We start from the raw sequence: 14,907 nt of genomic DNA on the forward strand, positions 1-14,907 counted from the left end.
CACACATACACACAGAAAGTGTTGTTTTTGAGAGATGAGGAAGAGATGTTATTAGGCTGACAGCAGTGTAATGAGAGCGACTCTAGAGCTGTCACAGAAAAAGCACAAGCGCACGATGATGGAGGACAAACACGGACCTGTTCACACCGACACTGTCACGAGGAACCGTATGGTTTGACATGAAGGATGGATCATGATGGCCAACTAGTGTGAGGCTGACTAGTTTACCTAGGTTTTCTCTTGTATTTGATATTTGAAAAGTTTTATTTAATGCATGTCAAGTTTCATTAAATAATTTGTAGTGCTGCTAATTGTTTATAAACTCAAGAATCTGTCTCATATATGATAGAGTGAAGCCACCCTAAGCTAGTCAAACACTAGTTGATTTTTAATATTTTATTTTGCACATTCTTATTTGATATCCTCTGTCCTCACTCTTTTCCGATAATTCAGATATAGTATTGTAGTTATGATTAAATATCACCGGCTTACAGGAATAATTTCAGGAATAATGTGACCTTTAACCTTTCACCTTTCCCTGTGCAGTTTTTTCCCTTCATGTTTTCTCCTGTCTGTCATTCTTACTCATCAATATTGCCACTCACCCTCCATCTTTATCACAACATCCATCTTTCTCTCTCCCATAGTCCCCTTCTCCTTTACCCCCCCCCCCTTTTGTATCATTTCATTCCCTCTTCAATCTCTTCTCATCCCATTTCACTCTTTCTCTCTGTAAATCCATCCATTTCCTTTTTTAACCTCTTTTATTGTTTAATTTCCTTTCCTTTTTTATACCCCACTTGGTCGTCTCTCTCTATCCATCCTTGTCTCTGTGTTTATGATAATAATAACTAAAATAAGAGTTTCTTCTGCCATTATTTATTTCTCTTCTCCCGACCGCTAGGAGATATCAAAAACCCCTCAGAGCTGGCACAGGGGACCCGTGCTACATTTGGTGAAAGGAGAGGTGGACTATGAGATGGAGAGAAAGAGGGGGTCGGGCTCTACTGCTGTTAGATGGAGGTAGATAGGTTGGGGGGGGGGGGGGGGGGGGGTATAGGAAATCGGTCTGGCTAGCGGAACAGCTTTTCACCTATCGCTCTCTCTCTCTCTCTCTCTCTCTCTCTCCATACTGCTTTGTATTCTGTGGAGATGACAGGGGAAAGCTTTATTGCTCTGAGTCGGTATCGATCGGGGCCCTAGGCAGGGGGGAGCTCACAGACGCCCATTAGAGGCACTTTCTTAACGACCGCTCCCTGAGAGAACAACCCCACCCTACCCCTCCGCTTTCTCTTTCTTTGCCTCTGAAATTTCTATTGAAGGTTTCTATCCATGAACCATAACCATGAAGGTTTCTATCCTTGAGGCTTGACTGAGAAAGAAGGAGAAAAAGTGAGAGCAGACATAATCTGATAAAGAAAGAGCCAACAGAGACACCAAAGCAAAGAAAATACATCAATATTTCAATAGCCTACGAATATATATGAAGCGCTACATTCCTCTTACTCTTCAAACCCACTATTATTCCATATCTTCTATATTTTAAATATAACATGAAAATGTGTAGGATGAAATCATTGGAGATGTCTAAGTCCAGCACGATTTAGCTCTTCACACATGCACATTAAAAACACAAAGACGCACAACAGAGAATGTACTGTATACTGGTCCTGTGAATTGTGTGTAACACCAAAGAAATGTCATTCCATTGTGTCTGTGTGTTCAGATTCCACTGGGATGTCACCATCCGGAATGAGGCCTGTATCACCTGTAATCTCCCTCTTCACAGAATTCCTCATTTATAAATCAGAGTTTGGAAGGCAAGAATCTCCCGTCCTTGCCCTTTCTCTCACGCTTCAACCAAACAAAATGTCATCACGAAGAAAACAATTTCTGGTGCCTCCCCGGCTATCCAAAACCACACATAGTATACAATTAATATTAATATTATACTCTATTACAGAATAAGCCTGAGCTGCAGAGACTAAACTTTGACTTTGGGGAGTTTCAAGTTCTATTTGCGCATCTCATAATATTAAATAACAAATACAAAATTACTCTAATATAAAACAATGTGAAAATATACAATAATATATTTATATATATATATATATATATATATATATATATATATATATATATATATATATATATATATATATATATATATATATAATATTCATGATCAGAGCGACTGCTCAAGTTTGAGCCTTAGTGCTCATGTGGGAAATGAAGATTCAGATCTGGCCTGCAATGTGTCCGGATCCCAGTCTCCTCAAGATTTTCCTTTATCATCTCTATCCATAAAAAACGATATAATATTAATATATGTTTATTTGCAACAGCATGATCATAGTATCTTTAGATATTTCATCTTTTCTAGTCACAGAGTATTATAAGGTATGGTGTAACCTCCCAATAGAATCTGATTAGTTCTTCACCTGACAATCATTGAAAAGTCTGTCTCCATAATAACCACATGGGATTAGTTGAAGAGACTTTGACCCAGCACAATCATACACAATGTTTACACACGTGAGTCAATCGCTCCCACGCCAATCGATGGAAAGAGAGAGAGAGAGACAGAGAGAACAGGTTACCTCTGGTCATTAAGACGGGGGGATTCCCAGACTTAGGGTGGTTAGGGGGTTCATTGATAGAGAAAGAGTAAGAGAGAGAGAGTATTTGGCAAAGAGAGAGAGTAGACAATTATTTGTATTGATTAAAGGGAGGCAGCACAGTGAAGAACAGAGCTCACTATATTTCGATCAATAGAGAGAGAGAAAGAGAAGGATAGAGAGAGAGACAGAGAGAGGGGATTGTTTGGTGAAAGAGGGTCAATAGGGTGGGAACGAGATAGAGACAAAATCAAGGGTGAAAAGAAGAACAAGAGTAAGGTAGGTAATGCAATGACATCAAAAGATCTAAAATATGTATAACACTATTTATTGTTTAAAAATCTAAATATTGAATTCAGAATTACAAGTGTCCAGCAGGTTTCAAATGTTTACATTTAGCTATCAAGTACAGATGCTTTTTTGATTGGCACAGTGTTTAGCATGCCCTTATACACTAAACAAAAATATAGCACTACCCTAACACATTATTAATATTGGCCTAGGGAAGTGGGAAGGCATTGCCACTGATGGCCACTCAAAAATCGAATGGATGTTTATTATGAACATGTGCAGTCACTTCTACTTTTACAGACTGCTCATGTGAGTTGAGTTTGAATATATGCTGGCCACTTTGTAGCCGAGACCACCTCTCGCCCTTGGAAACGCATGAAACACCACAACAAAAGCTTCAAAGAGGACTAACAACAAGTGAACTGTGTAGACACAAGCAGTGGAGAAAGGGCGACTGCTTGCCCCTTCTCAAAATATTAATCCCCTTTCAGACAAACTTGACCCCCAACACACACTCCCTTTTTCTGCTCCCATTAGGAGCCGAATGCATATCTACAGACTGAGCTGGCCGTTGCCTAGTAACCGTGACCCTCACCAGCTAACACCAGTAACAACACAACATTCATTACATCCTCTGACTCATTTGTTGCTTAGTAATGTAACATTGTCCAAAAAGCATGTAAAAGTGCACTTTAGCTGGAGTTTTAAAACCAAAGTTTTTAACAACGAGAGCATTTCAGGTAAAACCATATAGAATTAAATGAACATGAACATATTCGGTAAATGCATTAGAAACACTGATGTTTAAAAATGAGCAATACTGACATCACGCACAAAAACAGTGCAATAATCAACAAAGCTACCTAATTATTATTTCATATCCGTGCATATGCTGTTTTTGTTTTGCAATCTAAATAGTGTAAATACACACACACACACAAAGAGGATGGGATGGTGGACACAAGTATTATGATTGTCATAACTAGATGCTTACATTTAGTGTATTCAAAATAACTAAAGTTTCATAATAAATTGAATACATTTTTTTTCTAAATAATTGCAAAAGTTACTTAGACGTCAGGCCAGATTGCATCATGGGGACAAACCTTACAGCCTAAGATGAGGCAAGGTTAAGTGAAGGAGCACACACACACACACACACACACACACACGATAGTGTCCACACCGATAAAAGGCCTGTTTAATATGAATCAGATCTCAACGGGTATGGCAAGGACAAAGAGTCTGTGTGCATTATAATGTACCAGAGTAAATACTTATTTACATGTATCAAGCTCACACAAACACACAGTAAAATAATCATGTTGCAGTCTGGGTAAGGAATTTATAACTAGAGGCAATACATACAACAACAGAAGTGTTTAAAGAGTCAAGAGCCTGAAATACAAACACTTTGAAGAAAAGAAAGGAAGAGAGTCCTGCAGAAAGATAAAAAAAAAATCAGGTGTATAGTTATGCATGCATGACATCATAGGACCCCTCTCCCAGCCCTTGGGAGTGGGTGCCTTGGAAACGGTCGCTAAGGGAACAGACGACTAAGAAAGAAAGAGGGAGGGAGAGAGAGAAAGAGAGAGAATGTGAAAAAGAGTGGAAGGAATAAAAGAGAATAAGAAAGCATCCTGTGCTGCCGTGCGAAGTAAAAAGGAGGAAAGCACCAAAAGAGAGTGAGAGAGAGAGAGAGAGAGAGAGGTAGGCATAAAAGCAGATAATATAGTAACTCATGAACATGATTAGAAACATCACATAGGTCATATTAAATACAGTTTTCTAGCAAATTAAGGTAAGCAAATGAGATATTATGACATTCTGAATGCAAGATTTTATTACATTATTTAAGAGTGCAGCGGAGGCATGAGTCAAAGCTTGCAGAGCAGCCATGTGTGCCTGTTCACCTGTTCTACACATCAGTCTTACCACTTACTAATACAAAAGAATGAAAGAAATGAGCCGCGGGGCTTTGAATGTCTATTATATTAATCCATAAAACTACACACTATCAAACTGATGTGAAAGCGGATTAATATCTCAGAAAAAATATTTCATTTGCCAGCCTTTAAAGAGGAAAATATTCACTGCGATGTACTCCGATCAAATGGCTTTAATGGAAATTTATGCTGATGTAAAAGTTCACATTTCCATTTATATTCCATATACACCCACAGCCACATCCACACGGGCCTGAGACAAGCATCTCCTGTTACATCATTCATGAGTATCCATAAATATCAGGCTACTTGAATACCGTATACATCACCATGAAAACACATACTCTCCTCCAAAGGAGAAAAATAAAGGGGTGGGGATTTGCCAGGCCAATAGATCTACCAGACCCCAGTGACCATCTCACCTCCAGTCCAGAAAATAACCCACTGCTTTCACTTTTACTTAAAGTATTATTGGGTTCAGTACACATAAAGGGATTGTTCACTGTCATCAGTGCACATAAAGGGTCATAAATTCTGTCATCACTTACCCTCATATCATTTAAATCCTGGATGACTTTCTTTCATCTGTGGACCATAAAATATTCTTTGATATTTTGTGATATTTTTAAGAATATTATGATTTGATTTTGAATTTTGGTCCCCATTGACTTACACTTTTTGTCCATTGAATGGAAGTCAATGCGAAAACGGAACTGTTTGGTTACCAAAATATCTTCTTCCACAGTTCCACAGAAGAAAGAAAGTCATACAGATTAAAAAAAGGGTGACAGAATTTTAATGAACTATACTATTAAGATGGATGGACAATATTTGTGGCATAATTTTGATTGGAAAATAATATGAAATAAATCAGTAAGTTATAAAACTGGACAACAGAAAATATAAGCAAGTGATTTTTCACACTAAAATCATTTTGTCTCCAGGCTGTATAGTGCTGTATTTCAATGTTAGGGATTAGCCCCAAAATTTCCATTGAACGTGCCACACTGTAATCCAGATACCTAAGCTTTGTTTAAACTGAAATAGTTGATTAATTAATATTAAAAGTGCTGTTATTTGATCTTAACTTGTATTGAACCCCAAATATTCCTTTAAACTGAAATTAAAATACAAGATTCAAATCCACACCAGAGATTTAAATCAATCTATCGTCAAAACTTGAGGCTGAAGAATCAGCCTTTTCCAGACTCTTTAATAGAGGGTTTGTGACTTTTCCCCTTAACTTTCAGGGTGTTTCACATCGTACGAGCTGTTAAGGTTCGTTAAAACATACAAAAGTGGCAGATGCCGCTATCAGCTGCAACACAGCTGGTTACAAAACATCCAACTAGTTCCAGGACCATCCAAATGTGAATTTACAGATGCTTATCCACACGAGCACAAGCGAATGTGGTGGGCGCATGAGATAGAGAATCCCAAACCAACATGTTCTCATTTATACTGATAGGGCTGTTGTATCAGACTCCAGGATACTATTGCAGCATTGTACGTAATTGTAGACTACCCCCACCTTCTACCCGCTAGGCTGAGTCTTTAACCTTGACCTCTAGTGCCTCTGCCTCCAGTAATGAAGTCAACCCCCCCCCAGCTCCCCATTCCCTCTCACCCCCGTCTATCTGCCCCCAGCTCTGCTGTCCTGCACTCCTCTCATTCATAGTAAACACTATTGATTTTTCAGCACAGAGGGTAAAAAAAGCCATGAATTTTAATGCTGCTATCTGTCCCTCACTCTAGCTCCCTCTCTTCCTCTGTCATCCTTTCCTCTCATGCGTTTTCTCTTCATCCCATCTTCTCCTCTTCGAGATGTATGGGAGGGCAGGAGTTGAACTAAATGTGTGTTTGTTGGCTATAGACTTTGGGTATGTGTACGTGTGTGTGCGTACGGAGCGCCAGCTAACGCTCTCGTCTCTTTCGCCCTCTGTGACTGAGACCGATTGATTTTGCTATAAGCAGTGTTGAGGCTATGACAGGCCAGCAGCAACAGACAGAGGAGCTTATCAATGTCCAATGAACAGGGGGAAAAAATCTCCTTAAAAATCCCTCCATCATGCCACACCAGGACTGGAGGAGAGAGAGCAAGACATATGGAGGGACGGGGTAGAAGATAAGCCTTTATAAAGAAACCCTGTTAAACATCCCACACCGCAACATCACAACAATACAAACAGAACAGACAAACAGGTCAAACTATATTTGTGAGGGACATGATTTTGAAATCATATTATTGTCTGGAATAGACATATAATTAAGGGATAATGTAGGCAAAGGACAGAGACGACAGGGAGACTATTCAGCAATAAAATAAATAAAAATATTTTTAATAAATAAATAAATAAATATATATGTAAATATTAAATATTTAATTGAGTTTAATTATTATTTTTTACAATATTACCTGCATAATTATGCATTTAAGAACTGAATAATATTAATGAACTATGTGTACTTACTATACGGTTAGGGTTAGGAGTAGGGTTTAGTTTAGGGTTACTTACATGTAATTATGCATAATTTATTGTTATTATAATGTAACTACATGTAACATGTAACAAGGGCACCTTAAAATAAAGTATTACCTTAAAGGTTTAGTTCACCCAAAAGTGAAAATTCTGATATTTCTTTCTTTCATATGTGGAGCACAAAAGAAGATATTTTGAAGAATGTTGGTAACCAAACCAAATGACACTGTTTTATAAGTGGTTGTTTCACATTTTACATATAGACCTACTTACTAAAGTACAGTAACAGTAAATTATGCACAATTATGCATAATTACATGCAGTAATCCAAAACCAAACCCTAAACCAAACCCTAACCATATCACTTTAACAAGGGCATTGAAAAATAAAATGTTACCCCAAACCATTTTGGTTACCATTGACTTTCTTTGTATAGAGAGGAAAAAATACACAGTGCAGTGTTCCACAGAAGAAAGAAAGCTAAACAATTTTGGAACAACACGAGGGGGAGGAAATGGTGTCATAATTATAATTTTTGGTTGTACGATTCCTTAAATTTGCTGAGGCTATTTTTACTACAATTGGTAAGTAAAGGTGATGATACCAGGGGCAACTTTCCAATTAAGTATGGTCACATTGAAGGCAACATTGCTCAAAAAGTTGCCCCGTGTATCATCACCTTAAGACACAAGCTTGCGTCAATTGCGTTTGTATGAAACCAGACTGCGATGGCGTGAAAGTAGCAGTGGTTTCAGTTACCAGGTCTAATATACAGCATTGCCACAGGCAACGGTGAACATTACGAAATATCAGACCGCTGAATGCCATATGCAACATCAGAATTGAACATTTCAGATAGCCGTAAAATAATTCCTCATAAAATCTGCAGTTCAACATATTTTTACGACCATAATCATTTCTCCAATGTTGCCTAAGGTCCCTCGTCACCTTGGATAAATTCCCCAGAAAATGCAGTCATTCAGCCGTGATCCTTCCAGCATTCCTGGTTTAATGCCAATCTGAATCATCGGACGCCGGACACCAACCGAGCTCATATGCACTGACGGTAATAAACTCACAGTACTAATTGCTTTTAGGGAATACAATTATCTCATCAAAGCATGTATGAGTAAGGCTGTCAAATTAAAGACTAAATGTTTCAGTATTTTCCTGCTCTGTTTTAATGCTATTGCAAGTGAATGGAAACAATTTGCTCTTATAGAAGTGATGAGAACATGCTGCCTAATGGATATAAACTTCGAGTAATCTGATGCAATAGGCATTTTATGTACTCAGGTGCAGAGTACAAATTGGCAAGCCGTGTATTGATTGAAAAATCCGGATTGAAGGAAACCCTGTTAACAGCAGCTTGTCTGGGGAGTCAGGCTCCATCCCTCCCCTCTCTCCATCTTAATTTGATTGATGATCATACTTGTCACTCAAGGCAGCATGTGGCCAATTACAAGATTTGTATGGTGAGGTGGCTGGTGGTTTTGGCTTGTGTTGTCAGTTAAAAATACTTTGTGGTTGTAAGTGCCCTGTTTGGGGTAAAACTGCATTTATCTTACCTAATTTTGCTGCAGATAATACTGTTTTACAAGTGTTAAAGGAACCGTTCACCCAAATGAAACACCATCATTTACAACTGTATGACTTCTTTCCTCTGTGAAATATAAAAAGAAGATATCTGGAGAAATGTTTTAGCTGGGGTTTTGTTTTCATGTCAGTGAATCAAGTCAAAGAACACCATAACGTTTTGGTCACCAACATTCTTCAAAATTTCTTCTTAGTCCTCCACAGAGCAAAAGAACGTCATACAGGTTTAAAATGACACATGGTAAACATTTCACTAATGCTTATTTACTCAAAAGCATCCAGTCAGGAATATTGCATACTATATATTATTATTATAAATAAGTTTACTCCATAACAGTAGTAGTAATTGTATCATTAGATCATATCATTTAGATTAGAAACATCATCATACAATATGAATTAATTACCAATATAAATTTTTTATAACTAATAAACTAATTGGCAATTTTAATCAAAATAGGACACCAGACCACTTTACAACCATGAAAAGAAAGGGGAAAAAAACCCTGAAAGACATTCACTAAGCCCTACATGTGAACGGGAGACCTTGATCGCTATAAATCTTAAATGAAATGGAGGAAGAGAACAGATTTAGGTCTTGAGCTTGTTCATGAGGAGTGAAGGACATAATCAAAGAGCAAGCTTTTATTACACATTCTCTATTATCAGAATACACACACACACACACATACACACAAAGAGCAAATGCTGAGAGGAAAAATTACACTGATTTATCCATTTTTCACCTTATAGAGTCAAAGGAGGAGCCAAATTTAAAAAGTGGTATAATGCAGTGTCAATCCATCTATTCGCTCCACTCTCTAAAATACATTTCTTTCATTACATCCATTTGTCAGTAAAGCCACTATGCACCTGCCATGCCAAATATCAATACATTCATTCATGTATATTAATGCAAATCTTTTATTATAGTCTCTATCCCTCCATCCATCTACACACACAACAGTTTTTTGTGTCTGAGGTGAATATAACAATCTCTCTCTCTCTCCAACACATGTGCACATACACACACACAATACACATGTGCAGCCAGATAATCACACTAAATTAACACAGCAGTGTTGTGGGTCTGTGTGAGTGCTGCTGTACTGGCAGGGGGTGTATTGACCAGTTGCTGTCTCTCACGGATGTGTTGATTAAGGGCCTGTTTGAACACTTCGCCTATTTTTGTGCCATCATGTACCCACCAACACATCCACAGTGTGTATTTGTATGAGAATAAGAGAAAAGGAGGCAGAAATATAGATTATTAATGAAACAATTTGCATTTCCTGAAAAAATAAATAAAGAAATAAATACCAGTGTTTAAGGCAGCAAAATAATTTTTTTTAAATATTAAGAGAGGTCGGCTCAGTTTAAGTGAAATGCTGAACCAGAGCGGCTTTGCTGCTACATGCGTCTTGTTTTCAGCCGACTGCATGCAAGAATCAACACAATCACTGTGCAGCGTCAGGCAGTGTTTCCCAACACTGTTCCTGAAAGCACAACGACACATTTTCAAGCTCTTGCACCTGATTTAACACGTCAGTTCATTAATAGAGACCTTTAAGACCAGAAATGGATGGGTCAAATAATGGAGACATCCAAAATGTGTACTGTTGGTGTGCCTCCAGGAACAAGGAAATACTGGTGTGAGTTGTTGTTCACCCAAAATGCATTTCTGCGGTCCACTGTGCTGTTTTTCTATGTAAACATGGGCTAGATGCTAGATGCCCATGTTCAACCAACGCTCTTAGGTTTCACGTCTTTTGCAGTGTCCCGCGCATGACACAGCATTCTAAATGTGGTGTTCAAGTTAAAAGATGTTTAACTTTTATAAAATGTGTACCTTCTTTTATGATTTCAGAGCACTGTGTCTCACATTTTTTATGCAAAAACATGTTCTGTGCAAGCGACCTTTAAATGTGGCTGTGAATAAATAATTATCTAAAAAAAAGATGGAACCAGTCACAATTCCATATGCAAATGTGTTTCTGAAAGAAGACCACTCACAATCCAGATTTCAAAACTTCAACATCTTCGCTGTCAGTTGCATTGTATGTTGTTGTCAATGAGTATGCTTATATGCACAAGAAAGTTGAATTTTGAAAATAAATTCATTATTAAATGTTGACATTAATTTAAAACTTTATTTTTGGATAAAAGAACACAATTAAGGTTTACATAATCATGGTTGGTAAAACTGCATGTAAACTGACTGATCTAAATTTCTTAAAGATTACATTATAGTGCATGAAAGGTTGAGGGAAGGTTAATGATTTTGGTTTTTAGCAGTTTTTGAATATTTGACGAATATCAAATATCAAGCACTTGTAAGTCTCTTTAAGCTTTAAATATGACAGAGAGTTCAGTCTAAAATCTCCTTATCAGTTTTCAGACCAGACTCAATAGTTTAAATATCTCTCTGGTTGTGTAAAGACACAATATGTGTGTGTGTGTGTGTGTTTGTGTGTGTGTGTGTGTGTGCTTGTAATGTTCACTGGGAGGAAAGAACTCTGTGGAATATCTTACAGAGTGAAAAGCCGCATTTTCCAGAAGTGCTAATGAGGGGAAGGGTGCCATCAGTGTGAATACACTACAGAAGGTAAACCCACACAGATGCAAACACATTTCTGCTCTGGTGAAACTAACAGTACAATTAAAAGATGTGTGGGACTAATGTCACTAAACGAACATCATGACGTCATGGCAAATCAATCAGAGCAAGAGAGGGTGCACTAGAACATTCTGTATTGACATCTTCCTTATATCTATTGATTCCCCATTATTTTACAAACAAACCCAATCTGGCATTTTGTTGTTAGCAATCATCTTAACACTATAGGACTTGCCATGATCTATAAAAACACTTTCTCTCACATTCCCTCTCACAAATACGTTTAGATACCAAAAATAAATAAATAGCAACAAAAATATATGGATTCCATTTCTGACACTGTCACCTGTCATTACGACAATGAGACAATTATCTTTCAGTATTTTAAAAGTAACTGTATCCTAATTAATTCAATGTATAGTAGTACTTTCTCTCTGTTGATAAGCTACAAATCAGAAAGGAGATATTTTCTTTAGTTCATATGTCATGCAAAGCAGAATGCTGCTTAATGTACACTCTTTTTTCTCTCAGTCGATATTCTCTCATCCTCCAGGACCTGCCTGTTTCTGTAACACACATGAAACTTTAATGGAGCCGTTAATGGCAATAATTCCCGAGACCACTTACAAGAATAGGTCTTGATTATCTCTATCTCTGTCCATGTCCATGTCTATATCCGCTATTTAATGGGAATAGTGTGTAATAGCTGCATATATTAGTAACTGGATAATAGTTAAATAGGTTCCGCTCTCTCTAAAGGTGATTAAGAGGCTATGATGATGAGATATGCATATTTCTGCTAGCCGCAATGGTATTTGACATGCAGCATGAAGTGATGGGCAATCACCCACTTCTATATGTGAAATAATTGTCAATTATGTATAGCTAAACAATAAAGTTTACAGCCTTGCTTATCATTCATACTTAATGAGCTAGACGACTGCGTCCATACAAGCTGTGCCTAGAGCTCAAGATCACCTCTCCCGCTCAAACTCGGTTTTCCATACTCGTTCCCATTTTTCACTGTCATCTGCCCCTACTTTCCTTTAGTGGTCCACAGCTTTTTCTTTTTTTCTGCCCTCTTTTTTATCTTCTTTTGACACTTGCTATATTTCAGCAAAAGGGGCATGAAACTCCTCCTCCTCTCCCTTAATCTCTGAGGGGAAGAGGCTCATTATCCTTCACCCTTTTCCATTCTGCATCATTCTTCAGTCCCAAAGCCTGTGAAAACCTGTAAGACTCTGAATTATGCAAATTATGGAGTGGTAAAATCATACAGCTAGAAAACAAATCCCACTAGGTAAGATAAGTTTCCAAAAAAGTCTGAATGAAAATAAGGCACAACACTTTCCATTGCCACTTTACAACACTTTCTGAATGCATAAAAAAACCCATAATATAGGCGAAATTTTCCACATGCAGATAAATAACTTTTCTAATTTTTTGTTTTTTGTTTTTTGGCTAAAATTTAGAAGAGAAACGGTATCTTATTTCAAATAATGCTCATTTATGCGGTATGCTCATTACAAGAGCATAAATAATAACCATAAAACAATTATCAATATGATGTTTACAATCATTTTACAATGAAATGTAAATTCTCCCCATATAAAATCCATTTAAGCTTTATATAAAATAATACAAAATAAACACCATCATTTCTGTATAAAATTACTAAACACTTTCATTGTATTCTCAGACCGTCACATACCCAGTAAACAGAAGAGCAGCGCTTATGCAGTTATGCCTCCTCAATTCAGACTACACCCATCTCCTCCTACTCCACCCCCGCCCTCCTTCTCCATACCCGCTTCCTTGTGTTTTCATCTTTATGTGGCCACCGAACAACCGGCAAGTTCCCACAATAAAAACTATTAAATAAACAGTCGTCCGTTTGCCTTTCGCTGTCTCTTACTTGCTGCAAAAAGACGAGGTGAAAATCGCATTATACACATGCATGAGATCATCTACTGATCACGCGAGCAACTATCTACCTGACCATCACACTACATCTGTGTTTGTGAGCCAAACATAAGATGTTTAAACAGCATAAATGCTCATTTCTGTTCTCTGCGGCTGCTCTGATTCTCTCCTCTCTCCCCTCGATCCGCCGGCCCCGGAATCGATCCTGCGGAGATCGATAAGTTGGCATGAATATTCCCAGCTCACCGCGAGTTTAGTTCGGGGGAGACGGAGGCAGAGGCAGAGGCGAGAGGAGGCGGACGGGTGCGGAGCCCTGAAGAAACTGAGCTCAACGACACGGGAATATATTTAGGAAACACCTTTACAAAACAAACCCGACCTGAGCTGCATTTAGAGGCGAGAACTCGCGGTGCTAGTTTTGCTGAAGACAAACTTGACTCGCGTCGGTTGGACCAAACTGAAATGTTGGAAAGGGCGGCAAGCGCGACACACAGAAAACGTCAAATGATGATGTTTCATGCACATTATGGATACGAGGATTAGGCCACTGAGCGCAGCCTCGGGATTCAGTGTTCGAAGAAAGAAAGGATGGTTGCTCTGGAAGAAAGCCTTACCGGAGTGAGAGCGCAGAGCCAGCGGGGACTTGAGGCGCCAGGCGTGGAGGTCAGAGGCAGCTCTCGGCAAGACAAACGGCACCGGCAAAGGAACAAACATGATCCGTCTTCTTGTCTGGTTCTTATCAGATGTTCTTTTTGCTGTTGAATTTTCTTTGCAATTTTAGCAGTTGTGGCAAGATATGCTTTTCTCACTTTGGTTCCGTGATCCAGGCGTTTTTGACACAAAACTGGTTATTCATAAAATTGCGTTTACACGTAGGTTTTACAGTTAATTTTTTATTTTTTTTGAAACCTTTTATTTTTCGCCTGTAGTTTACTTTTGATCTACATGCATATCTACGCAGACGCGCGCAGGGCGACTGTATTTTCCCAGCGCGCGCACACAGGCGGATAGACGGATTAAAACAAGACAAACGTGGGTTATTTTACTATTACTTAAACGTTTGTCGGTTCGTTTTGGTATTCAGCTACAGTAGGCTATTTGGTATAACTGTTCGGTTTGCTTTCCGAACATGTGTATCAGTCACTCAAAGGCATAAATTTACTCGTTTGTAAATGCATATCTCCGTCCCGTGGTAAACTGAAGTGTTTCTGTCTTTGTCGGCACTGTCTGTATGTTCAGCTCACTGTCTGTATGTTCAGCTGGCCTGGTGCTTCTCCCCGTGCTTCGCAGTATCTTTAACTTTGGGTATCTGCTTGTGAAATAAACTAATAGTTCCGCATTTGTTCTAATAAAGAAAAAAAGTCATACCCTGACTATATAACGTATAAAAGACAGCGGATATTGTTATTACTTGGATATGGGGTGCATTTTTTGGT

At 38.3% G+C, this 14,907-nt stretch overlaps 1 protein-coding gene across 3 annotated transcripts in view; it reads right to left on the reverse strand.

The window, feature by feature from the left end:
- Window positions 1-14,356, reverse strand: part of LOC132102936 (POU domain, class 2, transcription factor 2-like) — a 31,689-nt gene extending 17,333 nt beyond the window's left edge. For all 3 annotated transcript variants that reach the window (XM_059507676.1, XM_059507671.1, XM_059507668.1), the window contains exon 1: window positions 14,086-14,356. In XM_059507676.1, the coding sequence (XP_059363659.1) occupies window positions 14,086-14,185 (100 nt within the window). In that variant the 5' untranslated portion in view covers window positions 14,186-14,356. The remainder of the gene's footprint in view (window positions 1-14,085) is intronic.
- Between the last annotated feature and the right edge of the window lie 551 nt (window positions 14,357-14,907).

This window comes from Carassius carassius, chromosome 24 (assembly GCF_963082965.1).
Source record: "Carassius carassius chromosome 24, fCarCar2.1, whole genome shotgun sequence".
NCBI classification, from domain to species: domain Eukaryota; kingdom Metazoa; phylum Chordata; class Actinopteri; order Cypriniformes; family Cyprinidae; genus Carassius; species Carassius carassius.